The sequence below is a fragment of the Trichoplusia ni genome, chromosome 14 (assembly GCF_003590095.1).
Source record: "Trichoplusia ni isolate ovarian cell line Hi5 chromosome 14, tn1, whole genome shotgun sequence".
Taxonomy (NCBI): domain Eukaryota; kingdom Metazoa; phylum Arthropoda; class Insecta; order Lepidoptera; family Noctuidae; genus Trichoplusia; species Trichoplusia ni.
Window position 1 is genome coordinate 4,944,697 of NC_039491.1, and position 26,253 is coordinate 4,970,949.

The 26,253-nt window shown below is 33.3% G+C and overlaps 1 protein-coding gene across 1 annotated transcript in view; it reads left to right on the forward strand.

Annotated features, from left to right (window-relative positions):
- The window catches only part of LOC113500811 (angiotensin-converting enzyme-like), a 75,751-nt gene continuing 49,498 nt past the window's right edge, over positions 1 to 26,253 (forward strand). Inside the window, exon 1 of the mRNA XM_026881709.1 lies at positions 1 to 89. Coding sequence (XP_026737510.1) covers positions 75 to 89 — 15 coding nt within the window. The 5' untranslated portion in view covers positions 1 to 74. The remainder of the gene's footprint in view (positions 90 to 26,253) is intronic.

Consider the following 26,253-nt stretch of genomic DNA (forward strand, 5'->3'; position numbering starts at 1 on the left):
ACTGTCGCGTTGAGCAGTCGCTCCGCGCGCGAATTTAAGTGCTGTGATATACATGTAATTGGTAACAAGACAACATGTCAAAACTCAAGGTAATATTGATAGTAAGCGTGTGAAACTCGCGAAAAACTTAATGATAACGACCTTGAAATGCCTTGGATGATACGCTTGTGTAGATGCATTTTTAATCACTTGTTTTCGAGTTGATGAAACAGTTTCAGCTAGTTTTGTTATGTGTAACATAGGTTTTATTTCACGGTCAGTATCTTATAGTTTTTGAGTTATCTTTTGTTTACGTTTGTACGTCTTTTGCTCTTATTTAAATTATGTGTAGGTATTGTAAACTTTTAATTTCAATGGAATGTTTTGAATCACGTTTGTTTGTAGGTGGGTGTAAAATAATGCTTATTCTCTAGAAGGTAGGAACTGTCACTTTATGTTTTAACTTTATTGGTACATTTTAAATATATTTAAAATGTTACAATTTAAGATGTCTTGATATTCACGATATTTATTGAAATGTACAGTGAATATTATTACAAGATTTAATGTGAGTGATATTTAAATCATTTTTTTTATGTTGTTGCTAATAATGTCTTCCGTATCTTTAGTAAAGAAGTCTAATTTTTGAGTAAGCGATTGGGATATACCTATTTTGGTGTATTGTCATGTTTTGAGATAAAATTATTATGTACGGATGATGCTATTGGAGCCTCTTTTTTATAATTCACATTATAATATAGTTGCGCACGTAAGTACCTAGTATTCCTTAAATCCGATTGCGAAATTCCTACTTTGTAGAGCTAAACAGATCCTTTGATATAATCTAGTAATCTATACTAATATATAAAGCTGAAGAGTTTGTTTGTTTGTTTGAACGCGCTAATCACAGGAACTACTGGTCCGAATTGAAAAATTATTTTTGTGTTGAATAGAGCATTAATCGAGGAAGGCTTTAGGCTATAAACCACCACGCTGCGACTAATAGGAGCGTAGATACAATGGAAAATGTGAAAAAAAAAACCGGGCAGGTATACCTAAATCATAACTTATATCTTCTACCCACGGGGACGAAGTCGCGGGCAACAGCTAGTTTCATATATAATTATATCTTGGGTCTACATGAATAAACTTTGTATATTTTGAATTGTAACATAAGTAAGCAAGTCCTAACTTTACCAAAAGAACCTTCAATCATAAGCTATTAAGCTTTACTAAATCATTTTCTCGTGACACGTAAGTGATCGATCGCCGTTTGGTAAATATAAATTTAATAACTCGAGAAAATCGGAAATTCATCTTTGCCGAAACTAAACAACACAGAATCAAGATACCAATAACCTAATATCTCAAAAATTCAATAGATATTAATTCAGATCAGTGTGACCGCTCTGAGATGTCTGTATTTACAGAAATAATTACAGTTTATTTTTTTAAGAAATTCATCGTTCTTGAAATATCAGTGAACTGAAATTGAAAAGCTTAAAATAAAAATAAAAAACAATTAGCTACAGCTTAACGCTCTGTCCGATAAGATAAAGAGTTTTGGCCGCTTCGGAGAACGGAAAATAAAAAAATTACAAAACCCCTATTACAACCAAAGCTATTTCGCCTATAGACTTCACCCCGGACACATTAATTGCAGTTTTTTCGTAAACCCTTTGTATCGTCAATTTCTTATGCGATTACCTTACTCCGAACACATAAGGTTAGCTTGTGTACATGACATTCAAATTTCTTCTCTCGGTCAAAGGTACATAACATCCTCCAATTCACGGCTGATTTGAATAACAAACCAGTAATTTAAATGATAATAATAGAATTAATGTGCAAATTATGTCATTATCTGAAGACGCCGTTTGTTTGACTACTCCATTGTTTGTTTTGACGTAAATAGGATTATTTTGCATTAAAATCTTGAGTATTCAATCAGAAATTCTTATTGCTCATGAATTATCCATGCTATTCATACTTACTTATAAACTTGAAAGTGAGTTTGGCTTGAAAACTGTAAATCTCAGTCAAGACTCGAACCTGCGAGTCCTTGTTCAACGCATCAGTCACTTTTCCAACTTAGATAACAAGGTCAATGACCGAGAGCTGAAATTTGTCCATAGTATCACGTTACGTCTTATGACCTAGACGTCACATGACTTTGTCTATCTGCCTGTCAAACTAATGACTTCACTGATAGTGACGAAATTTATTTTCCGGATAGCTTGCACTTCTATATATCATATTTTTGCTGCGATAACCAGCATTCCAAGTCAAATCTAGTTTAGTATTAAATGGTTCTGTGCCGAATAAACTTCGTTCAAGTTCCGATTGTTCTTCAATCCCATTTAGGTCCAGACAAAGTTTGATCTATGATATCTAGAACTTCTCCAGAAGGGTCTAGTTTATTCTCACAAAAGCGTAAGTTAAATTTCGTTTTTGAGGCCTGAAATCAGTTTGATAGTTTCCCTTATCTATCAAAGTGTACTTTGAATTGTTACAGAAATTGCTGATAGCATAACCTTATTACTTTACAAGAACTCCACAAGGTATTAAATAGCAGCACGGAAATAAATTACATAAGCTTCCGTGAATCGGTAATTTTAATATTCTCAAAGGGTTGACAAGCTTTGTCAACGATACATTTGAGAATAGTTATATGATATTAAAATTCTGTCACAATATTGTGAACATACTACATACTAATAGAATGGAATGAACTGAAACATGTATTAAGGGGGCAGAAAAAGATCGACGATTTTAGTTAACTTGAGCAATACTGTAGTGGTAGACGATTCTTAAACTTTCGTCAAACGTACATTTTCGTGGAAGTTTTCCCAAGCCAATGGAAAGATTTTATCATAGCAGAAAAATGTAATACCAGACTAAGAATGAGTAGTAGAGTAAATAATTTAGAGTTAATGAGGGCAGATTCCAATTACTTAAGGTCATGAACTTACCAAGGTATGCGGTTCTAAATTTGTTATTCTAGAGATGGTTTTATATATGCAAGTGGAAGAGGTCTAGCTTTCTGGAAAGGGTCTATCGTGTTCAAAAAAAAATCAGCTGTAAAAAATTAACAAATTTTTGTTTGCAACAGAAATGGTCACCTGTAATATCAATGACCGCTTAACCTTCATTTAATTACTTAATATGTGTAGCAGCAACTAAAAAATATACATAATCCATGGTAATGTCTCTCTGGCTACGTAACTCCACGATCCAGGTGTACGGGCCTGACAAACGGAAAACCAGACAGCGGCGCCTTAGTAATAGGGTTTCGCTATATCCTTTCGGTATGAAATAGAAAAAGAACATAGGTTAAGGATGAGAAAGTATAAACAGAGGATATTCAATTCAAAGGATGGAAAAGTGTGAAAAAAAAATTCGTTAAGCATTCCAATCAACCCGTTTAATTTACAAAACACATCTGGTTGTTGCTGTTGTTAGTCTTTTCGCTGTCATGACAACAGATTAATTTAATCAGTCTTTCTTCAGGGGTAGCGGAATAAGCCCAAGGGAATCACATCTCTTAGATGTGATGTGTCTAAATTAAATAAACAGAATCCCCAAAAGACAACCCTTTATGTCGCATTACTTAATGAGTGAGACGGAAGGGTTGATACGTCATAACTTATTCATCAAAGCAAGTACGTAACAAAGGATCTATTCAGGGCATTCCATAAATAAATCTGTAGGAAGTGGTCTTGAGGTAGATTCTTTACTACATTCATTGGACAGTTACAGTCATTAAAAATCATTGTCATTCTTTCTTTTCCTTATCTTTTCATCAAGGTTATATTTGTACCGAGGATCTAACTCATCTAATTTTGCTGATTAATTCAGCATAAATTACCAAGTCATGAATTGGTGATAAGATGAAAAGTGGAATGGATTCTAGAGATCGAATTGACAGTCTATGTTGACAACGGTATTTAGTTGCATCCTGTGTGTCTGAAAGAGCTCCATCATAGCTTAAGAAAATGTTTAAGAGAACAATTGAATTACCTTTTGTCTTAAGTAATTAACTTTAAGTACCTAATAGCTGTTTAAGTGAAATTTCAAATTCCTTAGTTTGCAATGCTTTATTATTGATGAGATAATCAAACTTTAGAAAGGCTATGAATGCAAAATGTTGTAAACACAGAATTCGACTAGATTGAAACGTGCTAAAATATTGGACTATTCCGTTAAGCGAAAAACGGCTTAGTTAGTTAGTACGAAAGTTCAAAATTTATTAGCAGAGATTAGTGAACGTGTGGGACAGTTTATATATACAATGCTTGTACAGTAATTTAATTGATTACGCTAAGTAAGGGTTTGACTAAGTCAACTCATTTGGCTGTTTGCTGTACCCTGATAATTATAATCTAAATGGTGCTTGCTTCGCTTGTTTCCACATTCATTTAGTGTTAAGTAGTAATTATCTCTACATATACAAGGCCTAACGGACCGGTTCCGTACCCGAAGGGTAAAAGCGGAACAATCAAAATGCTGACTGTGCGTCTGTTAGTCCGTCATGAGCCATATATTTCTCTTAATGCAAACAAGAAATTATAAAATACAAAACAAGGTTTTCCAGTCGTTTGGTACGTTCAGGAATTGGATGGTTTTCCTATTTATTTTAGTAGTTTTCTATAGCTTATTTGCGCGGAAATTTTGTCGTGAGTCCGACTTTAACTTACCAGATCTTTTTCTGATGGATAGTTTTTAAAGAAGTCAAGGTTAATTCAAATCATAAGCTCATCAAAATTAGAATGGTAAAGCCAGAATTTTCTTGCAAGGAGATTGCTAATAACAATACCTGCTTGTAAATACCCCAGTAGCGCTTAAAGATATAATAACCATATACAGAAAAATATAAGTTATGTAGTATCTTTTATGGGCAGAATTGAAATGAATTAGACCATGTGCCAAGTGTGACCAAGAAGCATTTCAGAAAACTGGAATTTTATTATGTAGGGACCTTCATGGAATGATACGTTAGTAAGTAACTTAGGAGTAACGGTGGTAATTACTAGCAGACCCTTATAATAATCGTTTGTTCTAAAAGCCTTTAAGGGACACTTAGATCCATTTCGCCTATAAACACAGTTACGCAGAAGATTTAGTATCCAGAGTCAATGAGTCTTTATTCCTTATTATGTTCCTTACAAATTGAATGTTTTTTCTTGGACGCTGCTCTTAAATCTTTTTGAATTTTGAAATGTTTGTGTAAAAGCACGATAACAAGATATTTAAATTTAGCTGCACTTAATTAAAATGCAGAATTAATTATGTCGATAACTTTATTTTACCAAATATTTAACAAACAATTATGACGACAACCGGTCTCAGTAAAAAGAGTCATATACATAGTGTTACAGACAAGCAGCCACTCCATATAACATTACAATGCTTTCGTAACACCATCCTTTCTAGAACTTGAAGTAAAAAATTTAAACAATAAATGTGCGATCACATACTGGAATTACTAACCATGTTGATACATTTTTCATGATGTTCTTTAAAAAATTTAAAACGTTGCAAGTGTCAAGAATATTTTGCAAACTACACGTAGATACCCACCAGTCTGGTTTACCACTAAACAGTTGACATTCGCAATTATCTATTATGCAACCGCATGTATTTATATGAGATTCAATCAACATATACATCTATGGTATTTGATGTCTCTATTTGTATTGTTACAATGTTGAAACTACAATAGGTTTGGTCCCACGCCCTGAAGTACACCGTTTGTTAGATGTTACATTCAGAATTCGGTTAACTAGATTCTGTGAAGCAAATTTTGGAGGACATTCAACAATTTTAGGTAAATGGGTATCGTATTGTGAGGTCTGCTTGACGAAACTCGGCTCACTAAGTGTCGTGCCCTAATTGACCTTTCACCTGCACATTAGATGGCCTATTTATGTCGTAATATATGGCTCTGGTACCGTCGTTTTCTTTTCAACTTTCTTATTCACAAATAATAATGATTTTATAAAAAAATAATCTATCTACCACTGTCAAAAAAAATATCAAATCATATTCCATGATTTGAGCAACTCGGCAATGGCTAAGAAAAACAAATAGATGGAACAGTAAAACCTTCCCGAAGGATTGAACTAAAAATCTCTCTTTATAAATAAGCACATCATTAGTACATAACATGAAGACATTGTGAAGACTCTCGAAGAGTTTAACACCTACTTCACATTCCGCACCAGTTTAGGTCCCGTCAAGGAAAATAGTATGCTAATTTGCTCTTAAATGATGAGCTACTCACCTACTTACTGGTTCATTAACACATTAAGTGAAGGCTACTATTAATGTAGTCAATGTAGATACATAATGTAATTGTTTAAACGGCCAACCAATTAAATTATGATAATGAACCTCAATGGTCTGGTGTCTGCATAGTACATAGTAGTGTTTTGTTTCTATGTATTGTTGTATTATCTGTTTCACATTACATGGATGCAAACAGAGCAGAACTAGTATTTGATTTTGCCTTTAGTGCTAGAATACCAAGAGCAACATTATGTCACGATTTTCTGATGCAGGTTTGATGCCAGACAGACTTATACTGGTAGGTATCTACTGAGCTGTTACAATAAGCTTAATATGGGCAGAAATCAGCACAAGACCACTTAAATTTACTTATTTATCTACTAATCCAAAAATACTTCACGCGAAATCTACTTACGATTTCCATCAGGCTATTTTTTTTACGCTTGCATTGCACATAGAATACCCGGATATAGAAACAAAAAACGACACAACAGAATCCCTTTAAAATGTTACAAAAATAGATTTTGCTGACGTATTTCAATTGTAAAACGTCATGTTTCAGCGACAAGTGAATCTCCTGTCACTGTTAACTTCGTTCGAGAACACAATAGTGCGACGCTTGTGGATTTTCATTTACAATCGAGAGTGTAGTTTTTATAATATTTTTGTGGAAACGAATCAAAGGCCACAGAGGCGATTAAATTGTTTCGCTCGAACACGTGAATTTTCGTAGGTACTTTAATTTTACATGTTTTAGACTTAAACAGGGACATTTCCCAGCATTTGCACATTTGGGTTAGCAAAAAAAATAATTATGGCTAATGCCGCCGCTATGTCAGCTTATGATTAAGACCTCTGGTTGGGTCAGAAAAAATATTTGTAAGTAGTACTGTGCTTTGGAACTTCAGTTTCAGGTGTTGTTAATAAAAGTCGTATTTTACTAAATATATTATTCAGCAATTATTCGTGTTAATTTTAAAAAGCGCTCCATGGTCTTTGACATCAATTCCCAACATTATTCCATCAGTATCGCATTTTGTAATCCACGTAACGAGAAATAACAAGGTTCTATATAGGAAAGTTTGTTGTGTAACAATTTAATAAAACCTTTTACAGCGTTCGTGGTCACGTACGAACGCGACTGCGAACACAAAAAGGTGATTATGTTCTAGTTAATGTTAGAAAAACACAATTATGGACGACTTTATGTTTATATGGTTCGAACGGTGTTTGTTTTAGATACGATGCTGTTTTGCTTGTTTGTCGTTATACTGAGGGACTAGAAGTGGTTTAAGATAGGTTTTTTGTACTAAATTGCTTATGGTTTTTTTTAGTTTGCGTTTTTATTTTAACTGCAGGTTTTGGTGCTTTATAAGTTAGGTGTCGTCCAGTACTTAAGTTATGGGTCTTTCAAACATTTGAGGCTGGAACCATCTGAAATCGTGGTTCGCAAGAGAATGGTTGCATTTCATATGCGTTTTTTATTCCGTAATCAATTACTTTTCTTCTGTTTCCACACTATCTTCTTTGCCTTCCCTTCCACTCAGTACTTTACGCTGATCACAATTTTAGGGACTCTCAAGACAAATAATTATGATTAAAATTACCAAAGACAACAAAAATATATATATCTTATTCCATAATCTTAACAAAACACAATCCACGTACAAAACAATAAAGGCACTAAAACAACACACAGCCATACGAGCGATATTGTCCCATCAGTTGAATTGATTACTAACAGTCCAGTCTATCCACAAAAAATAATATGCGGCCGTTACAACAAAAAACAGTCCGTTGAGATCAACTTGTATTAATTGCCACAATCAACGGACAACGCGAGCTCAATATTTTTGAATCGGTCGTACGTATGGGACAGTATCGGACTGGCTTTTGCTAGTTTGTAGTAAAGTTTTGCGTTTGGTAAACGAATTACTGGAGGATTCTATTTAATGTAGTTATTAATTCCATTGGCCTATGTCCAACTGTGGACCTGGATATGCTTAATTGCTTGAAGATTGTTTGAATTAATTCTTCTTCTCTAAATTTTTCCTTGTATTAGAATATTTGCAGGCTGATTATTTTAGAATTTCAATTTCTTTAGTCATCTACTTTATTTTTTTTAGAAACGACTGGTTCTGTCTATTTACTAAAAAAAATAGCCCGCCAGGCGTGTTTACTTGCCATTATACAAAGAGGATTATCGAACTGATTTCACTATCTTTTCTTCGGCAATAATAATACAACTTGAAAATGTATCGTGAAGCAAAAATTCGGAATGTCCTCGTAAATCATAGTTGATACTTTTATGGTCTTAGACAGCAGGAAATCACTATAATTCGTTGTTTGCGAGTGATGAACTTTAATGGCTGATTCAATATATCTCATAAAGAATTGCTGGGCAAACATTCTAGTGTGAATCAATTTATCTCACGCTCTTGGGTGGTTGTAAATTAAAGCTAGACATTTACACAATTTGGAATGTATTTTCATGTTGTTAGTGTAAATTGTGTATAAGAGCCAATCAAGCTGAAAGGCTTCCCACACCACGACTTCCACTAGATGATGCCGTTAAAGGACTCGTCCCGACAGCTTAGCTGACACACAGTTTAAATTCGTTTTTATTACTGCTCTAGAAAATATTTTCTCGCGTCTGTTTTTCCTCGTATATTAACCAGAGAAATAATATGTTTTCTTTTAAATTCGAAGGGGAATTCTGTAAATTTCTAATATTGTTAACTGGCTTGTTGCGAAGTAGTTTTTCTTGTACTTTAGATTTCAAAATAATTTAATTTATCGATACTTTTCAAGAGAACCCTTAAAAGTAGTTTGAGTGTATTTGGTTAAGGAAAAGTTTTAGTCCCATTTCGTGTAGTTTGTAAACTTTCAAAGCACTTTAAAAAATCGAATTGACATTTCTGCCAAAACTGAGGAAATTCGGAGTTATTTATAAGGAAGTAATGTATGAACAGAGCATGAGTTCCAAAGGTATTAGTACATATACCTTTGAAACTCATGCTCTAAAAAGTACTAGAACCATAGTTACTGCTAATAGTCTCAAGTTTAATATCAAACTGAATGAATCTGATAGATTACAATGATGTAATAGGCCTACTGAAGGCTGGTGTCAATTCTACGTGTTGTGCAGAGGTTATATTTATTAGTGTTCGACATCGTCATAAATACTATGACTAGTGACAAACAATATTCCTAACCATTGACGCGTGTAACGTGGATGACAAGATGTAATACGTATTGACGGGAGCGTGATTTGAAGACAGAAATGTGATGAAGAAAAAGATTTTTCTGATGTTTTTATTGACATTTTCTTAAACAGAGAGATGAGATGTAGTACATTCTCAATCCTTAATAATTTATTGATATATTCTTTAAATGATTGGAACATAAGGTCATTGCTTTCGAACTTTTGAAACCAAGTATTCCCTATTGATTCCGACATCTTACAAACTCAGTTTTCTAAGAAAACTTTGTTTCTTTTACGTACATACGTCTGCCTTAACGCTATGTAATAAATACGCTTGATAAAATAAAGAAAAAATAAACATTTAAGGAGATCGCAACGGTAAAAAATTCTGAATTAAAATAATTTTACTGAACAGAAACCTAAATCTGGCCAAGGAGTATCTTTTGGATATCACCATACTTCATACAAATTGTCTCTTTAAGGTAAGGACGGTATATGATATTATACGAAACGGTGTGTGTAACGGTAGGGATGACACTAACTATTCAGGATCACAGGGCAAACCACAAAATAAACTCAATTGGGTCCAACGAAACATAAAACAGAGTACCGGTACAGGATATAGGCGATTCCGCGCGTGTCGCAACGCGAAGGGCCGGGTGTTGTATCGAATTAGGTTCAATTAAACTAGCACGCGAACTCTTCGTAATCTCTATTATTGTGGCCTAAAATGACGCTTCAGAAGATCAAAGTCAAATAAAAAATGAAATAATTTAGTTTAAAATTGGAATACCTATTTGATTTTCTAGCTTCAAGATCAAAAATTAAACTACACATTACGGATGTTTCTAATTTGAGGAGATAAGTATGCTATTCTAAACAAAAAACAAAACAAGGGCCTTGTGGGCAAGAACAACCTACCCATTATTTTCATCAGCTGTCACAGTTTTTTTGCTACGTATAATCTGCAAAGACGTCATAATCTTCTGGAAAATGAACGAATAATTATAATTAATTGCGATGCTAAGCAGCATTTTAGTACTGACTCCTACGTCACCTCGTGGGAAGATACCCGATGTTTCAACAAATCTAATGATGCGCATAAACTGCTCAATCCAGCCGCTTTATTGAGTAAATTGTTGTTTTATACTATACATCTACTCAGACTAGACACGGTCCGTATGTATTTTATTGCTTTAATATTAGTAGTATGTATTTGTGTATCTTCAAACATTTCGGTTTTTTTTTGTCATTGCTTCAATAGATTACACTACATGCAATTAAAATTTAGACCAGGGTTCTAGGCTCCAGTGACGTCATTAAAATAAAGGCTTTAAAAAATCCAAGTTCCATGCAATTCCAAAAACAGCTATACCTATGTACATAGGTACCAGTAAGTTCTGGTTTAAAGGTAAAAATTCGCTTGATACTTTTACAGCTACCCAACAATTAAGTGAAAATTAATAATACTATAAAATCGGTTCTGTAGTTTTATCATTGTTAAGATTAAATTAAATACATTTTTTTTGCGATCTAGTTATTTAAACGCGAAGTGTAGGGTATCGCTATGCTTACCTTGCACAGAATCAAACCAAACGTATAGAAATCAGTATAAATTGCCGTTCTAAATATAACCACGTAGATATAGTGTTGCAAATCAGACAATGAACGTGTCTTGGTTGCTTTCGTCACAAATAATCAACATTTTCACTTAAATAATTTGTTTTTTATTCCGCTTAAATAGTAGGGCAGTCACGTTCTTGAGATTGTGTAAATATGTAAAAGTGACAAGTTTATATACAAAGAGATATTGGCCACTAGGTGATAGATAAAATGGACCCATAAATCATTTATAACTATCATTGTCCCTATGAAATGAACTATGAACTGACGATTGGGTGAATTATTTTATCGATATCGGTAAATTATATTGTATCAGCCTATATAAGTCTCAATGCTAGGCACAGGACTTTTCCCCTAGAGGGAACGTTTGAGAATTGATCACCACGAGATCTAGATACCAAAATTCGGAAACTAGGTTTCCTTAAGATTCGCACTTTGCTTGTTTTTACCCGACTGCCAAAGAAGGAGGGTAATGTTTTATCATCAAACCTATGTGTAATCAAATCCATAAATAAAGCCGCAAAATTAATGTTTCTTATAAAATTTCTTCTGCCTAACTTTACCTCAAGCTGTTTTGGAGTTGGCTTCCAGTCTCTAGAATATCTGATTTCTTTAAAGTTATTGGAATAGATATGTACCTATATACTCGTACATAACATAACATAACATAACATGATTTCCCTTTAATATTCAAATTCCCAAATCACCAAAACTTTGAAAGTGACGAAACTTAAACAATCAAAGGAGAATTCCAACATTAATTTAACTAATGACGTCATAATATACGTGTTATTAATTACATAGGCATTCTACTAGTCTGTTAATAGATTTCGTCGCTCAAATGCGTATGGAAAGCGCGTAAGTACTATTAACGTCAACCGCAAGCTCACACTGCTGGGAGCGCCACAACAATAAACTTAATGAGAGTGGCGTATTATACTTGATTATAAATATGTGTGTTACAGTTAGTTTGAACGAAGGTATGTAGGGATGATGAATGGGTATTAAAAGTAATTTTTTAGTCCTTCATATGCATAATTAAAAAAAATAGACACTCGACACAAACAGTCAACAGACACTTAATATCCGTTAATAGGAATATCTGGCCTGGTTTCCATAAAAGGGTTAGGTTAAATAAATAAAACCGGTGACATTGTAAACATTGCACTTTCGTAATTAGCACCTTTTGAAACCTTTCACGCTTCTGAAAAATTGAGCTGTCATATCCATATTTTCCTTCATTTAATTTTTACTAAATTAGTTCCGTTTTTATGGTCTACCGCAGTTCTCCTCAAGAGAGGCTTAAACTGCTTCACCATACTATATTAGTCCAATGGAGAAGTGTATGTGAAACATTAATTATTTGAAACCATAACTCAACAAATATCTAATCTGCCTAAGTGACATAAAAGACAATTCAGCCAACCACTCCTGTCATCGTCGTGATAGATCACCCTTTGTATACCAAACGGTTTATTGTCACACACTAATGCACATGCAACAAGTCCTGTCGATGTACGTACGACGTATGCGTTGATTCCCTGCTCTTCGGAAGGTGTAAAGGAATGTTTATTGTCAGCCCATCTGTTATTCTGCCTGCATATGCTTTTGGATGGACAGTTACGAGATAATATGTGGTTCTTAAGGTATCTACATTTCGAGAGCTCTAATTCAAAGTATTTAACTGACAAATCAAATTCATATTGCCCGTGATTGATAATGAAAAAAAGAAATTTAACGTTCTAGGTTCCAGGATTCCGTTCCATCATAATTATATAATATGCCTGTTAGGTAATTGTGTAGCAGAGATGCTATTCCCTCATACCTCAAGTATTCATAAACCACCCAGATTTAGTCAATTAAAAAAAATAGCACACTACACAGTCTTGATTGACAACCGCACAATTTTAAGAGATAGTTTTAGAAGCCCTGTCTTCTACTTTCTTATTACTTCTTATGATGACGCCATCATAATACTTACCCACATGTAAGATTTATCACTAGTTAATGTCTACAGGAGCATCGTTACAGTAGTTTTATTATGCTATTCACTACTATGTCGTTAGCTTGATTTGTTGCAACGAAAACCGCAAAGTTATGAATGAGCTGAGCACTAGAACCAGTCGTAAATTCCAAGCGAGGAACCACTTTACTTACCTAACAAAATTTATACCCGAACATCCGCGTATATAACAAAGTACTAATCATTTCACCTGTTCATTAAAAGTATTATTTCCTGATTTATTCAGAAAATCAATTACATTTTAACAGCCTTGCGTGCGTGCGTGTCGTCTAGAAATTATATTTTTAATTTCTTCACCGCATACAACAATAGAATCGTTCTATTTACTTGAAAATAAAGTTTCTTATCACTACTAATGATATTTATGTAATTAACACGACGACTATTTATAGCGTGTTGGTATCAAAGTGCACACAAGCGTAAAAGACAAGGGTCCAATTTAAGCCCTTGGGGTAGCCCTAGAGTTGTTGTATAATTAAGTAATTTTTGAAAGGATTTTTACTTTTATTTGCCAGACTATAAGGATGAAGCGGTATGAAGTATATGTTCACAGATTTAGTGTTTTTAAACTTAGTAAGATAATATTTTAATTTGATGACTGCACGGATAAACGAGTGGTTATGGATCATGCCTCAACACGATATTCCCTGTTCGATCCCCGCATACGGCATGTGTTTGTCTAATCCATGCTTGCTTATCCTGGGTCTTGGTGTCTCTTTGGGTGTCTTTATGAATGTGATATAATGTTTTTAACTCCGCTCGCGCCACAAGCTTTACATTAACGGAGAGCGGGAGTTGTTAAAAATCAAAAATGTAGATATTTCGATCGTTATAAGTATGTTACAGATGTAACTCGTTAGTTATTCTAATGTTATATAAAGAATTAATTATCATTGGGCCATAGCCTCCTTTATTCATCCTTGTTAGAGGTCAAATACTATGTAGAATAATAAACATGTGGCCAGGAAAAATGAATGGCTAAAACATGAGTAGCTTAACTAATGAATAAAGTGGGAAATATTTAGAGCGGTCTTACCCTGGGGAAGACGGAGGGACTTTTACCGGCTTAAGTTACCGGGATGAAACACTCTTGGAAAAGCTTTAACCGACTTGAAGATTACCGGAATCTGAAAACTGTTTTACTGTGAGTTAAAGCGCCTGTCGTTTTAATCTTGAAATCGAAATCGATGTTTGAAAACTATTGCTTGAGGAAAATATGATATGAATCTCTGTATCATTTACGTTTTTTTTAATACCTCATAGTCCACCTCCACATTTAGTCTCGTGTGCTTGAACTTAACTTAGTACTTTGTGGAGATCCTATAGATGCTAATGTAGATAAGCAATAATAATAGATATACAACGCAGGAACCAAAACATTCAGGCGCCCAAGTAGTTTGGATTAGTTACTCCGTTAATTGTGTAATTTGGTTTACTGTGGACTACGATCGTCAACATGGCAATAATCCAACGGAACGTTTGCATTGTGCATTGCTAAGTGCTACTAAGGGCACTGTATTGTCTGTGACTGCAATTAACCAAGTTACTGGTTCAATGTCAGTGTACAAATCAACTGAATCTGATGAGCGTTGCATAGTCAAGGGCTCCATTGATTTCAGACACTTCCTTATCAACCGACTTCAAAAAGACGAGGTTCTCAATTCGTGTCTTTTTTTACCGCAAGGCTTCGGAGTGAATAAACTGATTTTTAATTTAACCTGAAATACCTAGCCGTCATGGTGTCTCAAAAAACATCATGAAATCTGGCTGAGTTATTTTTTTTTTATTCGAAATCAGTGCTACGTTTTTTTTTGTTAAAACAATATTATGACTACAGTCTACTAACCTATTTAGGTTACCGAGGTATTGAGTGGGAAGAAAACGAAAGGTAATTTCGTTCACGACTGCCAGGCAAGATGAAATGCCTTTATCTCAAAGGCACCATGGTCGAAGCTTATAAAAGAAATAGATATGAAATATGACACCTATATGTGCTCTGCACTATTGTTATCATGCTGCAAAAACTCTGTCTATTGTTACTGGCACGTGTTAAGGACGTAGGTAGTTGTTTACCGGCGGGCTGCCATTTTCGCTGGCATTATTATGAGCGTGCCAGTGTCACCTACAATAGCGCACCGCCATTATTGCACAACGTGAATTATAATGGTTATTCCATAATGGGTGCGAGTAGCTTGGGTTATTATAAAATTAGTTTCTTTCGTTTTCTCAAGGAGATAGACTACTGTTATTAAAATAATTAACAAAAGGATACCAGTACATTTGATACTTTACAAACACTTTTTTGTATGCTGATTTTTAAATTATCTTTATTCCGCAAATTGGTTCATATTGAACAGCGCCATCTATACAATTAACTTAAAACTAATTTTCAACTACTCGACGCTAGATGTCACTGTAACCACTTAGCAGTGTTTCGTAAATTTCCAATGTACAACCTTGAATTACACATTACCTGTGCCTGAATAATAAAATATTTTTGTGTGTTGTTCAGCCTCTTTAATCTACACTTTTGTATTATTGAAGGACTTAACAAAATATTTAGCCTAATTTCAACATATAGCGATAGATGTCGCTGTACTGAATGAATAATTTGTCGAGTTCTGTCAGAAGGACCTGAGCTAAAAGAAAAAATATTTCATTACAAATAGAAATCAATTACTTTTAATTGCTGTAATTGGTTTTCACCGTTGTAATTGATTAAAATAAATAAATAAAATAAATAAATTACTTATTAATGTTTTAAATTTGTTTGTACATTACACCCACTCAAAGGAACAAAAACAATAAAACATAACAACCTATTTACTTGATGCTTTATTGTTCTCAGCGACTACTACAAGTATACCTCAAATTCAAACAAGGTGCGAACTATAAAAAAAAACAATGACTTACGCTAAAGGTGTGGTTCCAACAATAATAATAAATCACCAGATGACAATGTCTTAAGAGACGAATCGTAATTAACTTATTTACGGTATTTATTTAAGGTTTCGAACGCGATGAGTTGTTAAGTCGATGAACTGTAAAAGTTCAATGACCTGCTCAGCTGGACCTTTGCAATGCTATAAAATTTAAAATGTATTCCAGTATAAAAGTTTTATTTTCTTTTTCGAATATTGATGGTCTTGCAAAAAGTATTTTCTTTAGCATTTCGTGCTCACAGTCAGACAGTTTGATCATGAAATGCCAGAGACTTTGAAATATAAAACGGACGGTTTTTCTTTACATCTTGGTACTAAGGGTAGCATGATATTGTGTAATAAAATAAATGTCAAGGAAGTAGCACATTGACAGTTTATTAATACCAGTGAATTTAGTCGTAACTTCTTTTTGGCTCTAAAACTTTAGATAAAAAAATCTAATGATCTCCTTAAATAATATCTTGTCTTTAATATAATAAACATATATTTTTAATAGATTTATGTGAAGTTTAATGAAAGACATATATTAGAGATTGAATATCACTAGATACATATTTTAATTCTATGAAAGATATCAATTGCTATTGACTCTATAATTTATCAGTGAAGTTCGCGTGCTACCCGCCGTACCTAAGCACTTAATATATATTTATTCACAATTGTGGACATTTACAAAGTAATGGGCGTACTATATTTATAGAAAATAAAGACTCCAGCAAAAAGTTGACGTTGCCGGTATTAAATTGGCTTAATGATTATGGTATGGCCAAAAGAATTTTCATAATTGACACTGAAGTATTAATATCTGTCAGCTTTTTGTCTAGCTTTATCAAGAAGAGTTTTTAAGTGAGTGGTATAATTAACGTAATTTATTTTAACTACAGGTATGGTAAACCTATGACAGCAGCATCAGCGTGTATACCCTTATACATTGGACTTGAAAAGAAAGGATGTCAAAAAGGTTATAATAAAAAAAAAACGGCAACCGTCCAATGGCTGATTGATGATTGATGATGTTTCATTTCACTAATTGATTCTGTTGGAACCACCTTGCAACACAAAAGACCTGTCGACCAACATCCCCTCAACCTATGCCTACCAAAAACACCAACAGCTGACTCACTAGACCATCAATAAAAAAAAACCGGTCATATGCCAGTTGTATTGCCAACGCTGAAGTTTTTATACAAATATGATTGAAAAATACAGCAAAATTTATAACCGTGCAAATCCTTTTTGAACCTCTATGTTTATTTTAATGAATTTAAGTTATAACGGCAGTAGAAGTACCACATTGGTCGAAATTTTAACTGTCTTCTGATCACGTTTCAGACAAACAAACAAAGGGGCTCGATATGTACGTCTGGCGTAGATACAGAGTAATTAGTAGTAACCATAATAATTCCGCTACTCTAATTGGTTTTATCGTAATCTTTAGTCTTTATAATACTAGCCAATATACGTCCCACTTCTGGGCACAGGTCTCTTCCCAAATAGGGGAAGGGTTGAGCATGGATTTCAGATTCCAATTTACCACACGAAGGTTTCCTTCACCTCTTAAATATAAAGACAAGACTTCTTGTTATGTATTTTTGCCTTCTTTTTACGATCCATTTCATTCACTGTGACTGCAACTTAGATAACCGAACATCTGAACATTTTTGACACTTCCGACTTTTCTTTTAAAAGACATAAAGTTCATTTTCGTGTATCATTGTTTTCACTTCATCTTCTGTTTAGAAAATCTCGTGCTTTTAAGAAGCGAACACCGTTTTCCTTTTAACTTTAACTGGCCACCTTAATCCTACGTCTCACCTCTACCTTAATCTTCTGACAGCAAAGATTTCAAGCTAAGACAGGAATATACTTATTGATTTTATAATCAGTATGTAAATATAGGGAAAATTTTATGCTTTATATGAATTCATGCTTCTTAAGATTACTGAATTAAATAAATTTGAGACTTGAATGATGATTTTTTTTTACTGTGGGATTCATTGTGTACAAAAAATTAAGTTGTGCTTTAAGCTTACTTCAAACGCTTACCGAAACACGTAACTTATGAGGCATAATCCTCCCTTAGATCCGTTTAAAAAGGTAATATTTAGAACAAATACATACAAAAATAAAACCATATTTTATGTCCGCATAAGGTTCACACCGGCTGTGTTCAGAAGCGTGAAACGTTCACACATTTATCTTCACACGTAATTATTTAACTAATTGCCATAAATGTTGTATGACAAGCCTGTACGTATATGTATACGTGTGTATGTGTGGGTCTCATTCATGATGTTACGCTTGTGTGGGTAGCAATTACTTGATTCCGTGCTGTCGTCATATGGTATGTTTGTAGTTCTCTTATGGTTCCTTAAAAAATATTAGGCAGAACTTACAGTAGTGTATAGTGCCTGGTATTTACATTGTCTTTTAACATTTCTAGTTAAGTAAAATAAATACAAAAAGTGGAAAGGAAATAGGTATAAACTGAATCTGGACACGATTTAATGAATGAATGACGAATGATGATTAACAGTTGAGCTGCAATTCATATATTGTACATTTCTTTAACGACTAGCTGTATCGCGCGATTTCTATTGGCAATGAAGATATATGTTAGGATTTTTTTAATTCGGAGCTTTCGAGTTTACGCGTCTTCTAGTTTTTGTAACATATTTCATTACTAATCCGCTCCTTCTAATCATAGAGTGATGTTATTTGTCGGATAGCCTTTCTCAATAATTGGGACACTGGAAAAATATTTTAAACCTTGTTGCGATTCTGTTAACTGTAGTTCTACAAGGATGACTAACAAACAAATTCCAGCGACCAAGAAAACAAAACACGCAAGCTCTTCAGCGTTACAATATTAATAATTATCATAGAATAGTATAGATTGAAGCCCACTTACTAAGAAAATCAATTCTTTTCGTTTTTATAACCACAGAACATGGTCATGGCACAAATGACTAGTTATACAAACATACCTACTTTATAACGCACCATGTACGTAGATAGTTGCAAATTATACTGTGCCTCTAATGCGTGGGAATCGTCTCTTTGTACCTGTAATCTGCGGGAGATATGACAGATGTGCACTTATTATGGCTAGTTAATTAGACATGGAACTGTTGTTTTTAGTTGAGCTCTAGATAAGCAGAAGAACATATTAACAACGGACAGAAGAACACAGACTAAAGGTTCTTACGATCAACGTACGTTTTTTAATGGTAAATATGATGTCAACAGCAATGTGTTTCTGAATTTTCATGTAACCAGTTTTTTTTTTCTTTATCTGAACTAAAGTTTATTTCCCTCTCTTTCTATCTATTTTAGGGAAACCTACTAATGAGGCTCCACTGTCTAAAAATTCACAGATGATGGATTTCTATTAAAAATAAAGATCGAAGTTAAGCAACGGTTATAAATATATTGGGTGGCAAGTTTATTTGTGCCAACAAATTATTTTGTCACCCAATCGATTTGTTTTTCTTAAGCCCTCAGTGTCACATTTATTTTATTAGATTACTGAAGATACGAATTTTTTTCGCAATACGAACTTTTATGCCGACTATGGTAAAAAAATATTTTCTGCAGTGACTCAACATGGGTTTCCTCGAACGAATGTTATGGGTTTTCCCTAGAAAAACAATAACTCGCCTATTTAATTCATTAAGTATGTTAAGCTGATGCATTTCAACGTAATTGTTCAATCATAATTAAGTTTATGCAAATTCGTTCATTAAAGACGGAACTATAAGATACGATTTCGAAGTTTCCTGTTTGGACTCTTAATGGGAGCTTTTCAGTATATTTTGGCATTATTTCAAGATTCAAATATCTTAAGTAAACTATAAATAGTACGATATCTATTTAAAATATTATAAAAAAAAAAAACAATTTTAAAATACAAAACGCAAAAACAGAAGTGTATTTAATAAGGTCACATTTTTCATCAAACATGTATTTAACTGACCTCGACTCCGCCTCTCATTTACTACTATTCAGGGAAGATACAGCTAGCCCTAATCTCAGTTACATTCGTTACCTCCTGTAAAACTAATGATTGTTTATATTGCGTCTAAGTTAAGCTAATCCTTTTAAACAGTGACATACTGCATCTACGATTGTATAACAACCCCCACTTACCGGTGCGCGCGGCCTATCGTTTCCTCACATTAGTGCCGTGCGTTTTGTCCACAAAACTGGACGTGTTAATATGTTATGTTCGTGAGTGTACCGTAATGACGGTTTAAGGAATACTTGTGAGTAGAAAAATGTTTTTTTTTTCGTAAAAAATACAAAATTCATCCGTTTTCTGTTTGGTACAGTCGCGCACACGTAACTCTCAGTGTTCGTTTCAAACTTAAAAGAAAGTTGTTCATCGCGTTGTGTTATTATTTTGAATTCTAAATTAACGTTAAATGATGCTAAATAGTCCATAAAAAGTATTATAGCATTGTAGGGGCCACGTAGAGTTTAAAAGGTAAAGTATCAGCTGTTCACACATCTACCCACATGCGTTGACATTAGCCGGTCTCAATGGCACGGGATGAGTAAAATTGTTGTATCACGAATTAATGCACTGGCATGCGGTCGCGACAGGTTTGAAACGAGGAAAATCCTTAAATGCTGACCGTTTCAAAAGTACAAAACGGTTTCATTGCTAAAAAGAGACACGGTACTTTTAACGTGTTATATTCTCGGTCGTTTTTTGAACTTGACATCAAAGGAAGCATTTGCTCGCACGTCATCTTTAAGAAACTTAAGGAGTTTATAATTGTGCAATTAAACCTGTGTATGAGTTGCAAGTATGATTTATTTAATAATTATAATCGTCATAATATCGTTAAATTACTTTTAAACTTAGCGCTTGAGTTTTATTAACTAACAAGACCTAATTGCAAGAATCTGATAATAAGTGCAAAAATAACCGTAAAAGTGAACGCCCTTGCTAAAAATAAACATTCTAGACTAATTAAAAACTCAGATGTAAGCTTCTAGGATTATCTTACGACCAGTTCTTCTCAAGTACAGGTTACCAGATGATCATAGCAACAGTGAGTTTTGAAAATAGCTTGTAAGTCTGCGAGGTAAAGTCGATATAAATTTTATTATTTTACTAACTTCTGTGGTCTACTGTACCAGCTAATATAAATGAGTCATAAGGGAGGATCGAGCCAAACAGGTTGCTCTCTCAAAGGGTCAACAACCTGTTGTTTCTTAACTTGTATTGCTAGTCAAAATATTACTTTACCTACATGTAAAGTCGAACATGTTGAAGAAATTTCGGTTTCATATACAGTCAAGAGAAAGTGTTGAAAGTAAATCTAAAGTATGACTCATTTGACATACTTTTAAAATACGTCTTTTGTTTTCATTTTATTTTGTAAACAAGAATTTCATAATTATGTTATGTAAACGTATCTGGTAGATTTATGTAGGTATTCTTTGTTACATTAATTTCTTGTATTTTTTCATTATTATGTCCATGGTGATAAATTGTTAGTAAGCATGTATGCGTTTTATGAGCTTCATAAAAATGAATCTGTTCAAAATATGCGAAGAAAATAAGGAAACATAATATGTAACATTTATTACTTACGTTCCGTATAATACTGTATATTTTACGTCGAATATTTTTTAAGTAATACGTAAATGAAAGGCTGAACTGTCAAACGCTCAAACGGCTGGACGGATTTCAATGAAATTGGGTATGGAGGTAGTTGACGTCTTTAGTACATAAGGTGCATTTTAATTGATTGTTTTAAAGGAGGGTAATGCTTTTGCAGTTATAACTGACATCAATATCAAGCATAGCAACAGCTAGTATCGCAATAAAGTCAACTTTACTGCTTGAAGTGACACAATATGTGTCAAGTTTAAAACAGATATACCTAATTAGCAGAACAATCTGCAACATCTTTTAAGATCTCATAATCTGTTAATAATACAAGGTACTGGGTTTCTCTGTAATTATCATATCTGAGAGTAATTTTTAATTTATGGCATTTCAAAGCATTGCGTATCTCAAAATATTATGCACACAGCTTTAAAATATATTTTTTTTGCAGCATAACTAGGTAATTAAAATTTCAACGACTTATCCTAACGTGACATTATAATTAAAATGTCACGTAACATTATTATTTCTTGTCGTCCATTACTGAATTCCAAGAAAATATTCTATTGCGAATTAAAAAAAAAAGTTGCAGACAAATATTTAATAACATGTTATTAAGTTCTTTAATAGTTTCCGCGCTGTGATTGCAATTAAATTAATGTTAGTTCCATAAGTCTTATTGTGATTAGGTTATTCCGGTTATGACTGTATCGTTTTCTACGGCTTTTTGAGCTCAAAGAATTGTCTGAAAATTGATTTATATGGGATATGTCTTGGCATGTTGTGGCTACAAATATAATAGTCCCAACCATGTTGCTACCAACAATACCAACATATGCTACCAGTCTAACCGGATGTAGCTAGTGTTTTACTTGGAGCGATTGCCCATCTGACCTCTTCAACCCAGTTACCTGGGTAATAGGATACCCGTTAGCAAGAATGGTTGTCAAAGTTTCAATCTTCTAACTACCAGTAACGACTGTTAAAGAATAACGTGTCATCCGAAAAATGGAGGAAGTAGTAATGACAAAGATGATCACCCATCAACGACCCGTCCGTAACAAACGTAGCTTAACCTTTGATAGATAAAATTGTGTAGTTGTAGTCTAGCCACGAACTAATCACAGTCTTTTCTCACATGAAGTATAACTTCAGTAGCCAGCAAATAAGTTACAGATTATATTTCAAATCATTTTTGTGATGTGGAACGACGAATTAAATCGGTTATTTACATTGTTATTAATTTTATATTTATTTTTTAGTGTAACTGAAGTATTTTAATACAGATTTCTAAGACCTAGAAAATAACCTAGACCTGAAATGTTTTTACTTTTTAAGTTATTAACTGAACAATGGGAACAACAATAGTGTCAATTGAACCAAAACCTCCTTTAGTACCTAATTTAGTTTTTTATTATCATGTTGTTGTTTTGTTATAAACAAAATTGACGAGGTAACCTCCGAATTCTCAAATATTATATTTTCTGTTATGCCAATCTAGTGCCGAAATTAAAAACTAAAGGAATTTTGATATAAGCTTGAGGCACACACTTAGTGACACGTAAAGGTTTGTGCGTATCGAAATCCATAAAATATTTTGTCTCGAACGGTTGTGGACTGCCTTTGGATCACGTGTAATTAAATTAATTTTCTCAATTATTTGCATTAAATTAATATTATTTACTTATTCGGTCTTGCCTGAATACATACGAGAATGAGGTACCGGTTACAAATGTGCCGTTATCGTGTACCCACCGTTGCCGAATATTGGTCAGTATTTGTACAAAGTTTTATTGATAATTTTGCAAATACGTTTTTTATTAGCGAGGAACCTTCTTCATTGCTGTCAATAGACATCAAATCGAGTTCAATTCATGGTGATCACTATACCTAAATCTATGGTAATTTTTCATTAAATTTACAAAATGGAAACGTGCCATAACGCCATTGTAATCCGGTACCTATATCAACTTCAAAATAATTGCATCTCGAAGCATTTTAGTTGGTTCGAACGCTAAGTACCGTTGTCAACTAGCTTTGTATAATATATGTAACCTGTGATGAGTCAACGGTAAACCGCGCGAACGTGCTTAGCGGTGGACTGGTGGTGACAGAAGTGGTTTGAGTTTTAGTTCAAGAATTTTTGGTCATTTAGCGATTTTATGACACATATTTTTTATGTAGTTCATATGAGTACTTGAGTAATAATTAATTTGATAAATAAATCCGCTGATCTATATTTTTTTATTTATAAAAATTTCTTAATTTTTATCATATTGAAGAAAACAAGAAAAAGCCAAAATATTTTTGGTTCTCAATTCAAATTACGTAATTAACATATTAATTACGTTATAGGAAGCGCATGTTTGCTTAGGTGCAAACCAAACTAAGCAAAGCATACATTGAATGACTCAGTATAGCGTGTGGATAAACGACACGTGCCCTATTTACTGTCATGCAATTTATTAGCGATCACAGCAAATTATTCGCAATCCAAACCATTTAACAGACATCTTTAATTATGATACTCGTATCGATCCGTGTTTAAAAATTGGTCTCGTTTATGCAAACAATCTTCGTTTACATATAATATTTTCGTTTCAGACGGTTGTTTGATGTTTTTGGATAAAATATTAAACTGAGTAGGTATTAAATTACTGTCTTTTTCTAATTCAATTAGTCGTTTCTGTATTTTTCTCGAGATATTAGTATCAATAAGTTTGTAACTGACTGTACAAACAGTGACAACGATGCTTGCAATTCTTGCAAGCTGTCTTGTCACGATTTCACGACACTGTAAATAAGTAACATGTCAAAGATTATAAAACAAAAAAAGATGTCAAAGAGGGTAAAAAAAAATATACAAAAAAAAAAGAAAATGACATTAATTAAAAATACCCTGGACACTTAAGGTTATGAACAGGATAGTGTGATCATAACTCAGAGAACATTGAGAGCTGAAATTTCGAAAATTCTTTAAACACTTTTGCATGAGACAGTACAGTCGATGACAGTCAAGCTTGCAAGTTGTCTTGTAGCACACAAGTAAATATGAGTCAAAGAATGAAAATACAGACTTGGAACTTGGTAGATTTGGACATAAAGATGTCGGATTGGAGGATATTTCATAAATATTAATTATATTTAATTAAAATTGTCTAGAGTAGTTGTTTCAGCTACAGGTGAAAGTTAACTACTCGTATGTAAATCAAAACATTCAAAAGGAAAAAAGAGTTTTATAAAAACCTATGAATTCTTCAATTAATTATAAAAAAAAAATGGTTATGTATACAGGCTAATATTCGCTGCAATAATTAGACTCAGAGACAAGCGAAGTTAATTGCTAAAACGCACTACATTAATCACAATATCGGAGCGATTTAGAAAATTAAAACACGACAACCGTAACTGTAAGCAGAATCACATCTCCAATCAATGACACTTAATAAAATCTATGGCCGAATCCGATACCCTTTATCGTATTGCGCATGTGTGGGTGGATAGCGAGGCTGCGCAAGCGCCGAGCTCAGTCATCGGCCGGTCAGACGCCGCGACTGGCCGTTCCTTTTTCAAATTCACCAACAACAAACGTTAATTCAAAATTAATTACCGACACGCGGATTTTTAAATGTCGACTCTTTAAATTAATTCGGAAAATAAAAGGAGGTATGTTATTGAGTATTTTTTTTTTACATAAATTTATTTTACCTATAGGTTTTATTATAAATGTTATTGGTATTATATATTAGCTACGCTTTGTTGATATTCGTTCATTGTTTTACGTTTTTAATTTCAATAAAGACACGGTTATTATAATTGTGCTATATGGGCGTATGTTGGATAGTTTACAAGTCGATTATAAATAATTCGATAATCCATTCAATAATAAGATTGTGGGAAAACATACAAATATATTAAGAGATATTTTTTTATGAATATTAGAATTTAATTTTACCGGAAATTGGCTAACGCATAGTTTAACGTGCAATTAAGTAATATTAGTTTAATTTAGAAACAAACCTACAATGGCAGCCTTATTAAATTCAATTAAAAAAGCAGGCTATGTAATTATTTAAATTAATTTATTAAAGAGATACGAATTTGATGTACAAACGTGCTTTTCATCACCAACTTTGGCATAGATACCGGTTAACCGAATTTCGGGGGAAACCATATTTTTTTTCCTTATGTGACAATTTTTGTTTTAATCTAGTGGTATTGTTGAACTGAATTCTTAAGACATACGTACAACATACATAATACTTTAATACCCAATTTAGTGCTCGTTAGGAAAAATTGGATTTGATTTTGTGTCATAATTTTCAAAAATTAAATACTTACGTCATTTTAATAAGTATAATTTTTATATGGCATTTATTGTTTTAACTATCGTTTGATAATTTAAAGGGATACTGACAAAAAATGCTGTTACTATGAAAAAAAAAGAAAGTTTATCCAGCTATCAAAATTTCAAACAAAAAAGAAGAAACCCTAATCAAAAAGTATCGATTCGATCGTCACGGATCGATTTTAATCCCAATCTTCCCTTAAATACTCTTATATTAATAGA